At 34.1% G+C, this 13,625-nt stretch overlaps 1 protein-coding gene across 12 annotated transcripts in view; it reads right to left on the bottom strand.

Annotated features, from left to right (window-relative positions):
• Positions 1–13,625, bottom strand: part of LOC128208209 (girdin-like) — a 62,736-nt gene that overhangs the window by 23,874 nt on the left and 25,237 nt on the right. For all 12 annotated transcript variants that reach the window (XR_008256872.1, XM_052911666.1, XM_052911662.1 and 9 more), the window contains 9 exons: positions 12,991–13,144; positions 12,339–12,425; positions 11,645–11,791; positions 11,075–11,210; positions 9,210–10,576; positions 6,462–6,568; positions 2,867–2,956; positions 1,757–1,876; positions 1,336–1,420 (listed from right to left, as the gene is read on the bottom strand). Coding sequence is in view for 11 of the 12 variants with exons in the window: in XM_052911666.1 (XP_052767626.1) it covers positions 1,336–1,420; positions 1,757–1,876; positions 2,867–2,956; positions 6,462–6,568; positions 9,210–10,576; positions 11,075–11,210; positions 11,645–11,791; positions 12,339–12,425; positions 12,991–13,144 (2,293 nt within the window). In the remaining variant the exon portion in view is untranslated. The remainder of the gene's footprint in view (positions 1–1,335; positions 1,421–1,756; positions 1,877–2,866; positions 2,957–6,461; positions 6,569–9,209; positions 10,577–11,074; positions 11,211–11,644; positions 11,792–12,338; positions 12,426–12,990; positions 13,145–13,625) is intronic.

Here is a 13,625-nt window from a genome sequence, read left to right as displayed (position 1 = left end):
ATAGGTTAAATTTACATTTAGCAAAATGTGTAGTGTACTTTCAAAAGAACTGCAAGTCGTACAATAACAATGTGTCAGCTTAAACACACTATAAGGAAGTAAAAATGATTTTTATTAGGGATGCAAATGAATATTCAAATATTCGAATATTCGATCAAACGTTTGGTATTCTATAAACAGTCCCCGTAATTTTGCATTTACTGGCTATTAGACAAGTGACATTAAACACATTCCAATTATTTGTGGTGCATTTAACTGACCATGCCAATTAAGGTTTTAAGAGATCGGCCTTTCTATCCAATGTGTTGTCTTCACTGCTAATCAAGCTTGGCGATATTGCTCAAATCGCCTTGATGATATGAAGGACATGTGCTAGTTATGTGCTTTAAACTGTTTTCCATGTTTTGATATAATGCTCTTGCCTTGTAACGTAACTGTATGGTTTAACATTTGAAGGATATATGTCCTGTATTATTGTACAATACATAAGTCAAAATCGACGTTTGGTCATGGTGTCTTTTTCTATAAATATATTTCGTAAATATCAAGCCTAGAAAGAGGCTGCAAGTCCCACGCTGACGCATATCATCATTTAACCAGGAAAATACGAAATCTCCGATCTTATTTTGCATTGTTTACAAATATGAACACAGAGGAATTGATACAATTCGATATTTTGTTCAAAATATATCGCTTTTTCTTGGGATATATTCTGAAAATGGGGAAATTCAGAGGCTAATTTGTGGAACAATAAGTGTCTGTCGCATGTACCGAATACGACAAAGAAGGGTAACAGAGCCCCGGCTGTTACGTTAGTAAATAATAGTTCACTTCAATTCTTTAAGGTTCATTTTGGTATTCGAATATTTGAATATTCGATCGTAAGAATTACCGAATATTCGAATATCAATTTTGCCATTCGTTTGCATCCCTAATTTTTATCAAATAAATATAACCTTCTTTCAAGGGCAAAGGCCGTACATGATGAACAGTAACATTACTGTCTCATAAATGATAACCCTACATCTTTAAATGTATGTGTTGTCTGATATGTACTAGGATTTCAAAGACTCTATTTTAAAAGCTAGATATACAATTCATTGAATTTTTCAATGCCAAGTTATTAAGAGTGTCTCAAACCAAGAGCTTTTGCTCAAAGTCCGATTCTGGTATGGGTAAAAAAAATCGCTGTCACAATCAAATCAATTGAATAATAATAATTATGCCAATATTTATTTCCCTACAAATTGACTTAAGGAAAAAAATCCTGTAATGTTCAACAATGAGATGGGTACAGTTCGCAGGATCATCCCTCTGTCAACCATGTTATGTTACCTTCCGTTCCAGTTGCACGAGGTACTTATGGTCTCCAACACCAACTCCTACACCAACTGAGGGACTCGACCTCACATGGGGGCTCCTGAAATGAGCAGTATCATCAGTAATAATGGCATAAACAGCATTGACATTGTCACAACTTAATTCCATGTTGCCCTTTGTAGTTCCCATGCAGGTGTTATTGTCCTGGTCATCACCACTGCTACCACCACCACCATCACCACCACAAGGATCAGGTCCAAGCATGGTAATTTTAGGTAAAATGAAGCACATTTTTTCTATAAAAATAAACCTGTCAGCTTATTTCGACATATTTGACCAACACCTTAGAAAAAAGTCTATGTGTTAATTAACATTGTTTGTCCTGAACTTAATCTATTAAGACTTGTGCGTCTATAAGATCATGTACAGTACTTACAATTCTTGTTCTTTTCCTAAGCTTTCTTCTTCCATTCGCTGCTTCAGAGATTCACATTCCCGCCGTGTTACTCTCAGGTCATTTTGTAACTTCATGTTCCGAACCTTGGACTCCTCAAGTCTTAAATTCAAGATATTTGCATCAACATCATTTCAACAATAATTATTTCACATTAGTTAAATTAACACTTGTGGGTAATTTTTAAGATCTATTGTATTTTTTTTGGAGCTTTCATTCTTTGAAGTTGGTACATGCTAACAATGGCCATCACCAATGATGATACCATGGCTTTATCAAGATACTTTACCCTTTTTTTTACTCAAAAGACATATAAAATTGTTTGATTGGCAGTACTAATCAACCATACATTTGTTTTTAATCTTGATGTTTCTTGTTTCCACCAGAAGTGGAATGCTACGCCTGGTTGTTTTTTTGGAGTTGAACATACCTTGCCATAAGCATTAATCATATCACATGTGTACATATAAAGTTCATTTAAATATCTTGAACGGGTTTTGATTTATGGCCAACATAATATTTTTTTTGCTCTACAATGATAACTAATGATAACACCCTAAAACATAGCTGGATTGTAACCAAAATTGAACTTGACCTGTAGTTTATAGTGTTTAGCACAAGTACCAACAGTTATTTAAGTCTGGACATACCATTTGGCAAATTCTAAATTGAAATGGGTCCATAACTTTGTCGAAAATTGGTACATGTTGTTTGGAAAAATCTACCTATATTTTATTGTGTATTCATTTCAATGGACGACCCATAAGTTATCCCCAGGATACTGTTCTTTTTGGCAAAGTTGAAAAGGAGAAATTGCTCCATAAAGAATTCGCAGTTTGTAACCAAGTTGAACTTGACCTGTTTTTTATGTTATTAAATATGTAACATGTGTACCAAATTTAAATCTGTTAACCCTGTTATGAGTTATTATCGGTAGAAAACCAACGAACGAACTGACCAATCAAGCTCACTCCAAAAACTTTGTTTCTGGCAGTATAACAACAACACAGGCATCACAATGCCTCTACTCTTTTTACAAAAAACACACACAAAAAACACATGAAATTATATCCCAGAAGCAAGGGGACCGACCTGCTTTCGAGCACATGTATCTCGCCATCTCTCAAGGACACCGTCTGGCTCAGTTTCTCATGCATCATGGATTCCAACGCCTTGAAACGACTGAAAATACATCAAAATAACTGTGCTTTTAAATATAAATCTTTATAGTAAAATCATGATAAAGTTATGCATGCTTTAAAGCCATCAAATTAAACTGTGCATACATATTATGTCCATGATGATCTGCTTGAACCGAAAACAAAACTGTCTAGAACAAAGAAGCTTATAGAAAGACATATATAGTAAAGTATCATGTATAATTAAGCCATTTGATAGTACTTCGGGAAATTAGTACTTATTGCCTTTCGCTGAATATTTTTGCAACACAATACAAACCTATATATATTTTCTTTAATTGAATTTAGTTGCACAAACGTCAAGTTAAAACTTCAAAGAGAAGAACCAAAACACATAGTTTTCTTCTGTTGTGAAAGAAATACTTTACATCTTATGACTTTTGTATAACCATAAAAAAATGCCCATTTTTACTTTAACTTAAGATTTATAGAATGCTAAGTTGTTTGTTTATTTACTAAATTCTCATCTTTATAAAGACTTACAAGTAAGTTTCCACTTTAAATTTTTGCTCATCCGAATTCCGACGCAATTCCTCCAAGACCTTGTACTCTACCACACATCTTGTACAGAAATTGTCAATGAACAATTTCAAATCACCTTCCTTCATCATGAAGTAATTAATATTATTTTTCTCAATAACTTAAAAATGACCACAGTTTTTTATTAAATTTCCTGAAAGCATCAAAATTGCAATTGAAATTCTAATCTGTTCTTCCTTATTTGTTGTTTTTTATAGTACAAGTTATGAGAACGCACGCTTCTCCTCTTTCACCGACACTTAACATTTAACTTAATACTAAATTTTGAGGAAACTATAAAGAAGAAGACACTTAGTCTTTTTTTGCCTCATGGGAAAATTACAAAGTCAAATTTGCGAGCACTTTTCACTTGAGAATACGATCCATATCTCCAAATAGACCTTGGTTTTGATTTTATCAATTAAAATATGATAGTTCAAGTATATATCCTTAAACTAACAGTGGAAGAGGCTCATTTAAATCACACTTTAGTCTGATTTTTTTTTTCAACAATCTGTATATGAATCAATATACCAAGTTTCTTTTCATTCCTGTTTTCACACCTTAACAACTTCTTATTAAAGATATACAAACACCAATTTACAAATTAAAAATTTAATCCATCATGGCCTTTTTGTATCTTCAGGCAAAATATTTCAACAATCCAAGCTGTTCATTCACATTTTTAATATTTAATGAAACACCCCAATGACAGAAATAATTAAACAATTTCCAATTATCAAAGATGTACTATCGTTTGAGGGTGAACACTTGTAATTCCAAACTTGCTTCAACCCTTTCATGAGAATAATCAACAAGATTATTGACCAATATGTGTTTACATTACCATTAGAATTTCAGTTTTCAGACATTTCATTCTGCAACAGACCTTGTTATCAAAGAATTCACAAGCATTGCTATTCAATTCATCAACAATAAAAGTCAACCCAAAATAAACAAAGTTTGTTTGACAAAGTGTCTAAATGGGAAGCCTAATTTAAAGGATAAGTAAACGTTATGTTCGATCTTTGCCCCCATCGAGCGCAGTTTTTGTGAAAACGCCAGAATGGGGAATTTGAAAACATGCAAGCGTCGCTGCATTTTCCCACACAGTTTACAAGCCTTTTGAAAGTAAACTATGGGAAACTAGGCCTGCAAATTAACTAAAATACTTTTTTTAAAGATTTTTTAAGGGTGTTATTTCGAGTTCTTGAATATGCTCTAATCATCCTAGGTTATATCTTTTAAAAGAAACATTGAGTTTACACATTTGTTTTATTTATTTTAAACATATTTTAATCCTGGGATCATTTTATAAAGAATACTTGGAGCGATACCATACATCTTGATAGGAGGTTTTCAGCGGAGCATTCCATCAGTTGAAAATCTCTCTTACAAATCCGCTTCTAAGACCTTGATGAAACAGCCTCAAGGTTTGTAAACAAATTTTTTTTTTTTTTTATCTACGTCAAAGTTTGTTTGAAATTGTATATTATATACAAAACAGTGCTCCAGCCAGGATTTGAAAAGGGGCAGGGTGCTAGGTCAGAAAGAGCACTTTTGATGCGCATTGAATGGGCCTTGATGGGGCACTTGCAAGAGCCAATCTTCAATTCTTATTGTTAATGTGTTGTAACTACTTTCAATACTTTAAATTTGTTATGAATACCTTAGCTGTTATCTTTACTTTAGTGTTAAAATTATGTTTCTTTATTATTTTTATACTTATTTCTGAAAATTGACACTGTACAGCAAAATGGCACAGCAGGGTGTAGTAAAAAGGCAGCAGGGTGCTCGAAAAGCCCCACCCTGCTATTTAGGCCTAGTTGGAGCACTGATGGAACATATTGGATTATAAAGTTCAGTTTCTTCCTTCCCCCACCATCAAGAACTTGGCTACTCATAATACAAGTTTGGAGTAAAACCTTAACCCTCCCGAAATACTACATGCTTATAGTTAATAACTTATTGACCAAGCTTTCAAATTTGAATTAATTACAGCAGAAATATTTCTGTTATGTTATCAAAATTAAATATATCTAAGAGCAATGTATGCATTATTATGATAATATGGAAAGGCCTATCAAACATATGTCTCCATTTTGAATAGGCCTGAAAAGAAATGGAGCCATTGAAATGTATGCTCAAATATGATAATATTTGAAACATGGCAAACAACTTAATACTTATTAAACCCATAATGAACAAAGCTAGAAACTAGTAATGTACGTGTCCATAAGACATATTTGCAACACTCTGCTGGAAATATCGCAAGCAAGTTATTGAATGTTTACAAAGTCATGGGACATAACTCTAATCTTGAGTTATATACATAACATATTCTATCAAACTTATTTTATTTTATTTTAGACTATCGCATTTCTTCTGTACAAGGGTATGTTAAACACGGGGTCATGGCTAAATATTAGGTAGGCTTAATAAAGGACCATGTGCAGCCGAAAAGAGGTACGGTGCCTAGGGTGAAAAGGGCACAGGCCAAGAAGATTTTGAACATTATGAATTTGACAGAAAACTGAAAGAATTGTGTTCAATTGAAGTAATGTCAGGTTTTAACTGCCAAATATGTTTAAGCTTAAATGAATTTATAATCATATTTTAAGATTTAATCAAAACAAAAGAGATATTTGACAGTCTCAAATATTTAATTCTATAAAGGCAGAAGGGTTGACTTGAAGGCCTCCATGAGGGCAGAAGAGTGGTACCAAAAACAGACAAGGGGCAGCACCCTTCAATAAGTCTTTAGCCAAAACTATATATTAAGGTTCTTTGCTGTTTATTGCAGGTAATCAAAGTTCCATTTTAATCTCTTTTCAAGCTATATGGTCAACATTTAAGTTTTATAAGCTGCAACTATCACTGATACTAAGACTATGATAATACATGAACTTTTTTCCTTCTAGAAACAGATAAGCTAATAGTTTTACTAACGACTGAAAACTTCCCCGTACCTGTCACTGCCCTCGGAGCTGTTGAGAATGCTGACTTTCAGGTCCTGGTGTAGTTTGTCCAGCTCAAACTGTAACTCCTGTGCCTTTCGCTTCTCATTTATCAATTCCTGCAAGTATAAAATATAACTTTTATGTTAAATATATGCAAATTAAGTCCACATTTAAATAAATCCTGTTCAAAACATAGCAGGAGCATTAATTTGATGATGAAGCTGCACTCTCACAGTCTGACAGTTTTAAATTTTTTGTCTCAAAATCAGCTATTATTGGCATCAATGCCGTAAATTCAGTCATATAAGATCACTCACATAAAAACAGATCATATTTGTTTGTAAAACTGCCAAAATTTACATTTTTTTTCGCTTTTAGACAAACTCTTTTAGGCCTTTTTTATTTGCTTCTATGTTTTACGAACACCGCCGCTCAAAAAAACTCATTTTTGAAATAAAAATAAAATTGTGATTTCGGTTTTGTTTTATTTCCGCCGATGAAACTTTATCGCGGCAAATCATTAAAAGCAGAGGACATCGCAATAAATATTATTAGTGTAAACATTTCTGAAAAAGTTTAAGCCAATGAAAAACATTCATCGGATTTGCAGGCTGGTGATAAAAACCTGGTATCCGGTACCTGGAATCCTCCGGTATCCGGTATCACTGTCTGATACCGAATTATGTTGATATCAGGGTTAATATCAGATGATAAATCCAAGTATCCACGGTCCGTTATTAATTGCTTTTTGACAACCAATGCATACTTTAAATAACACGGTATCAACATAATCCGGTATCATAAACTGTGATAACGGCTTTTCTCGATATCGATACCTGGTACAGGGTTTTAGTTCACGCGGATAATCCTTTGTGGCAGGGTGACTTCCGGTTTATTTCCGGGTTATAACAGCGATAAATATGGACTAATTATCGTGCCTGGTTTGTTATTATTTACTTATTTTTATTAGATTTGTCATTCAAATGAGTTTATATTACATTATTGTGATATTACTTGAATGTCATGAGCTATAAATCGCTTGACTGTTTACCTGGACAGTTTAGTTCTGGTGGGTGGAGTAGATGGTTCAGAAAAGACTGCAGTTACTATTCTTATTGGAGTATTATTAATAACAAAAAATATCATCTATTCTAAAACATTTGTTTTGAAAATTAACACAAATAATACATTAGGCTGTTTTACTATCTGACAGTGATAATCTATAATGAGGAATCTGTATGTTCATTACCAGGTACAGTATAACTATATAATAGTCTTATGAATGAACATATATAAATCATCATCAATATAAATTATGATATTTATACTGCTCTGTGTGTTTTATTACTATGTAATAAAATATTTACTTAGAAAGAGTAATTATGTTATGCTGTCACCTTTGAAGTGTTCTCAGCTTCTGATACTAGTTACTACATGTAGTAAGTTATGTTTAAACATTATGATGGCCACCGGACTAGTCACATACACCCAGGCCTGGAATTAAATCGGGGTCCAGATTGTCTTAAAACCCATCCATAAATAAGTCTGAGAGTAACTAATTTTTTTTATAAAAAATATACTTTTAGTGTTCCATTCCTTTCTTTACAGATATGATATGCTGATGTTATCTACTGAGACCATCACTTTCAATGAAGAACATCACTACAATCCGTTGGGCTGCTAGATTGGTAGCAACATGATGTAAGCTAGTGCCTCTTGAAACACTATTGTTGGTTGGGCATCTGTTGCTTACTGGACCGCTATATTGGATGGACCATACGTGTTGGTTGAACAACAGTTACTATAAATGGTTGGACCGGAAGTGTTGGTTGGACCACCAGTGTTGTTTGGACTGCTTGTTGGACAGAATGTGTGATGGACAACTAGTATTATTTGAATCACTGTTGGATAGACAGCTTTTGTTTTATCAGACAGCTATAATCAGTTGATTTACAAGTTCCTGGATCGCTAGTTGCTGGCGGATAAATATTCCCTGTACAAAAGGAAACAAAAAAGCTCTTTTGCTCACTGTAACAATGACATGGTTGGGGAATTGGTATCAGACAATTTGCAGCCAAGACAACACAGTGAAGTGATAGCCGATTCCTTAAACTCTAAAAGGCAAATCATAGAGAATACATCATAGCTTTTGCTTTTCTGTGTGCTTTTTTTTCCTCGACCAAAAAAATAAATTCCAGAAATGTAATTTTATTTTTATTTTTATTTCCTCCTCCTACGACACTTCACAACTCTGGCCGTTCGTAAAACATATAATTAAAAAAAAAAGGCCTAAAAAAATAGCAATAAAATATTAATTTTCAAACATTAATCTTAAAAACTTGTCAGCATTCTTATATCACTGGTTTCCAGACCTTTTACCCCAAAATTGGCTCATGGAAAAGCAAACACGAAAAGTTGTCAAAACAGTCAATTTGTGAGAGTGCAACTTTAAACACTAGCTATCAGGTAGAAACCTAGTCTCTTTACCTCCCTATAAGTTACCTTTTTTACAAGTATTGACAGTTTGCACTTCTCATTTTTCCAACTTGTGTTATGCCAACATTTGTATCTCTAGCTATGTTACAGGAACATATTTGAAATGGAATCACTTGAAAAACAAATCATAAGTTCCATAAGAGTATCCCCTTTTAAATTATAGCCTTAAGGAAGAGTTTTTGCATGACTTTGTCAATGATATTCTCATCTTCTCCCCGAAAAACAAACAAGCTAAGAAATATTAAAAAATATCATACTTACAGTTTTCAGATTGCCGACAGTTTGTCTCTCTGCTTGCAAACTCCGAACTAACTCCTTATGTTCCTGATCTAACACATCACTTTGAGATCCTGACACCTTATCTCGCTCAACATTCCTTTGAAGCTCTTTATAACTCAGTTCTAACATGGAATATTTGGTTGCCAGTTCATCTAGGGCACTCTCTCTAGCCTCCAGGGTGTTCCTATTACGTTTAGATTCCTTTTGTAACTGGGCATTCTCTTTCATATGCTTTAAATTATCTTTTTCCATTCCAGCAATGTTACTTTCCAATTCTGATATCCGCTTCTGGGAATGTTTAGAAGATTCTAGATTCTTTTCCAATTTTTCATGATCCATTTCAAGTTCAAAATTATCCTTTTCAAGCTGTTTCATTCTTTCACTTGTAATTTCTAACTGCTTTTGCAATCTCATGTTCTCGTTATCTAAATCCATTAAATCAAGTTCCATTTTTTCCAGCTTTTCGTCCTGAGATTTCTTCATCTGTATCACTTTCTGCTGTTGAATCAACTGTTTTTTCAACAAACTTATCTCATTTTCAAGCTCAGCAACCTTTGTTGCTGAGTTTTTCAAGTTATCAATCTTTTTCTGTAGTTTCTGATTTTCAACAGTCACATTAATATGTTCCTGTTCAACAGTTTCAATTTTATTTTGCAACTGGTGAATCTTGGATTCATCCTTCTTTGCCTGAACAACCATATCAGCATTGTCTCTTTCCAGCTTATCTAGCTTTTCATTAGCTAATTCCTGAGTTTGAAGCCGGTGTTTCAAATCCATATTTTTTCGTTCTAAAGATTCATTCATATTTTCCAAGGAGTTTAATTCCTCAACAGTTTCTTGAAGCTTCTGATGTGTGCTTTGCAATTGCCTATTTCTAAACTCCACATGTGTCATAGCTCTATTTTTTTCTGCCACAGTTTCATGAAGTCTCTTGTTCTCCTTTTCCAAATCTCTCAACTTAATGTCACTGGTCTGTTCATTCCGAGAGCGTATTGCTTGAACGGTCTGATTCAATTCCTCATTTTTCTGCTCAAGTTCTTTAATGAGAATTTCCGAGTTTTGTTTTACATCTTCCTTAGATCGAACAGCAAGATCTTTTTCTTTCATTGCATCTTTCATCTTTTCTTCGAGATCATAAAACATATGATTTAACTCAATGTTTTCCTTTTTCAATTTACCCACTTTTTGCACTAGGCTTTCATTGTCTTTTATCAGTTTCAGATGTTGGTCAGATTTTTCAACTTCGTGATCCTGAAGTTTTCTTAACAAGCGTTGATTTTCCAGCTGCAGGCGAAGTAGCTTTGAGTTCACAGTTTCTTGTAGCTGGTCTGATAAAGCACCACCAACCCCTGTGAAGAGACATAAACATTTCTTAGTAATAACTAGCATTCATTTTCATACATGTATTTGCCCGATTGGGAAGGGCAGTTATTTTCAAAAGAGGTTTACAGTAGATTATACTTAACTTAAGACCAGTTATGTTGTTGAATACAGCATAAAATTCACAATAGAAACTTGTTATTTTGATATAGGTTTAAATATCTGCATATGTACCTTAAAAACTGGCAAGACAAAAATGCTGCAGAGCAAGTGCAAATGCTCTATCATTGTTGTTTTTAGTCAAGAAGGGGGTAACTCCACATTTAAGCCAGAGTGATGGATCTTGCTATGCATGTGTGTATTGTCTCTTGCAACATCTGTACCAAGTTTCATTTTAATATCTTTAAAGATCTTTTAGTTATGGCCGAGGTAAAAGGATTAACACTAACACAACTACAACGCTTTCTACGTCTCCTTCCATATGACAAATTTCCAGCTCATGTCCCATAGCTTGACAAACTCCTTACCAGCAATCTTAGCCTTTGAATTCTCTATTTCCTGGGCGAGGTTTGTTGCCTCCTGTAAGTTCTGTTTTTTCTCTAGTTGCAGCTGTGCATTCTCGTAGATCAACTGAGAAATACGCTCACTGTCTGCATCTCGTTCCTGAAAACAGAAAACAGAGTTAAAAAAATGTATATTTCCAAAAGTTTGAGTGTTTAAGATAAAATGCTTAGGATAAGAAACCTTTAATCCTAGCATGGTTTGTGAAGTACTACATCAATAAATGAGAATGTACATGTAGATCTTAATATCCTGCTTTCTTGATTTCCTTAATCAAAACCAATTTCAATATTGTTTTTGAAATTGTTTAGGGATTTTTGAACTATACCAAATTTTAGAGAAACTCGGTGATAGGTTGTAGCACTTATCTGTTGAACTGTTGTACTCAAGTGTTCATGAACACCAAAATGTACAAGTGTAATACTGACTTTTGGTGTTCATGATGTGTGTGAAATTGCTACTTACACTGAAACTAACAGTGTATATTTCATAACTGGAATTCAATAAAAGGGACATTGAATTGGACCAATGCTTACAGCGGAGATCTCGTCTATTTGCTGTCTGTACTTTTCTAGTTTCTCCTCGAGAGAGCCGAGTGTCTCAATGCGTTCCTGGTAATCTGATAGGCGCTCTTCCAAAATCATCTTGGTTTCTGTCAGGATTCGGTTGTCATCAATAAGTTCCTATAACACGAATAGATATGACTCTTATGATACACAGCAAAGACATAGTACATAAGGATTTTGGAGTATTGCAGTATTGCAAATGGGAGATAATTCAGTAAATATAGGTTGAAGGATTAAAGCTCTTGCACCCTACACATCCTCTCATTACTATCATGATATATACATAGTTTCATATAAATCCCTTCAACACTTTTTCAGTTGAGGTCTGGACAAGCAGTTTCCTTATTAATACGTAAGGTAAAAAATGAAAGGGGGAGATAATTGAGCAATGACTGAAGCTAGGATTATGGTTATACACACTGTGCTTGTGCATTTTGCCATCCGTCTAGGTTGTAAGTTTCAATGAAATCCCATCAGTTGCAGCGATTATTTGCTCTCCATTTGGGGAGCATACGAATCAAAGGCTTTTCCCTTTTTGAAAACAATGAGATATAAATTTTATGTTAATCATGATTACACAGGGCATTCTCTAGAAACCAGAGCACGTTAGCATGTTAACTCAAACTTGATACATTCTCCAAACAGTTCCAGCTACTCTGTTTACCTTGACTCTTGCCCTCATGAATTCCATCTCATTCAGTCGTTCCTTGTATTTTAGAAGCTCTGACTCCAAGCTGTTCACTTTGCCAACCTGAAAAAATAATTTATCAATTTATTTCCTGACATTTTGTATTTTCCATTTAGATACCTCACAATGGCCAGTTTTAGCTTTTTCAGCTTTTAGCCTTATGTAACCATTTTTCCCATATCCTATGCCATGGAATAGCAATAAGGTGATTAGTAGTGAAACTTTCTGAAGATGTTCTTTCATTGATTTAGCTTCATGAAAGCACTTTGGGTTTGGCATTGCATATTATTTAAAAAAAACACAAGAGCAACACCCAAGCTTTACCATCGAAGCTTTCCTGCGGCCCAGACAATGACATTTCCTAAATTGTTTTACTTCTAAATATCTGTTATTTTTACTTCTAGATTCCACAAAAATGCTCTCATATGCTTCCAAGATTTGAGATTTCATTAACGGAAAACCCACTTACGCGATGGCCTGCATATTTATTTTGGCTAAGCCATTGTCTATATAGATAACAGCAATTATGATCTTTAACAGAACTTGCTAAATCCTCAATTAATATACATTTATGTAATGGCTCTAAAAGATATGATTTTTTTCCACTTATATTTCATTGGTGACTCACCTTTTCTCTGAGGATATCGAGTTCATCTCTGAATGCCCGAGCAGACCTGGATTCTGCCAACAGTTCCGAGTTCTCTCGTTTGAGCCTGTCGAGGGTGCTCTTGTACTCCTCACACTCATCTTTCAGGTCCATCAGCTGGTCCTGCTTCCCCTGCCTGGAGAACAATGTACATGTTACCGCACAATATATTTGACATAACGCCTAACCAAACTGATATTAATATTCATAACTGTTAAACCAATGAAGAGTTTTACTGGTTACATGATAAACCATGTGGACTTCGACAAGTCTGTGTCTTATTTGAGACGCGAAAAGAATGTGGGCTCTAGCTCACAGCCTTGTGAGACCAATAACACTAAACCACTCTCATCACACGAAACATTATACAATATGAAAGATATAACATGAGTGTTCATCAATTTTTGATAGTGTAAATAAAAATAAACCGTAAAGCATGAAGTGGAATTACGTTTGTCATAAAATACCTAATTATCAGCTGTGCAAAAATACTTATCACAACATATTGAGATTTCAAAAGGTTTTAATTACATAAAAATTGGGTTGCCATTCAATGAAAACACCTTCTTGTTTTTTAATTGTATTTCTGATGACCTCAAGTTTCTTTTCTGTTGAGA

The sequence above is a fragment of the Mya arenaria genome, chromosome 11, assembly GCF_026914265.1.
Source record: "Mya arenaria isolate MELC-2E11 chromosome 11, ASM2691426v1".
Taxonomy (NCBI): Eukaryota; Metazoa; Mollusca; class Bivalvia; order Myida; family Myidae; genus Mya; species Mya arenaria.
Note: the sequence above shows the minus strand (reverse complement) of the source record. Positions and strands in the feature narration are given on the sequence as shown.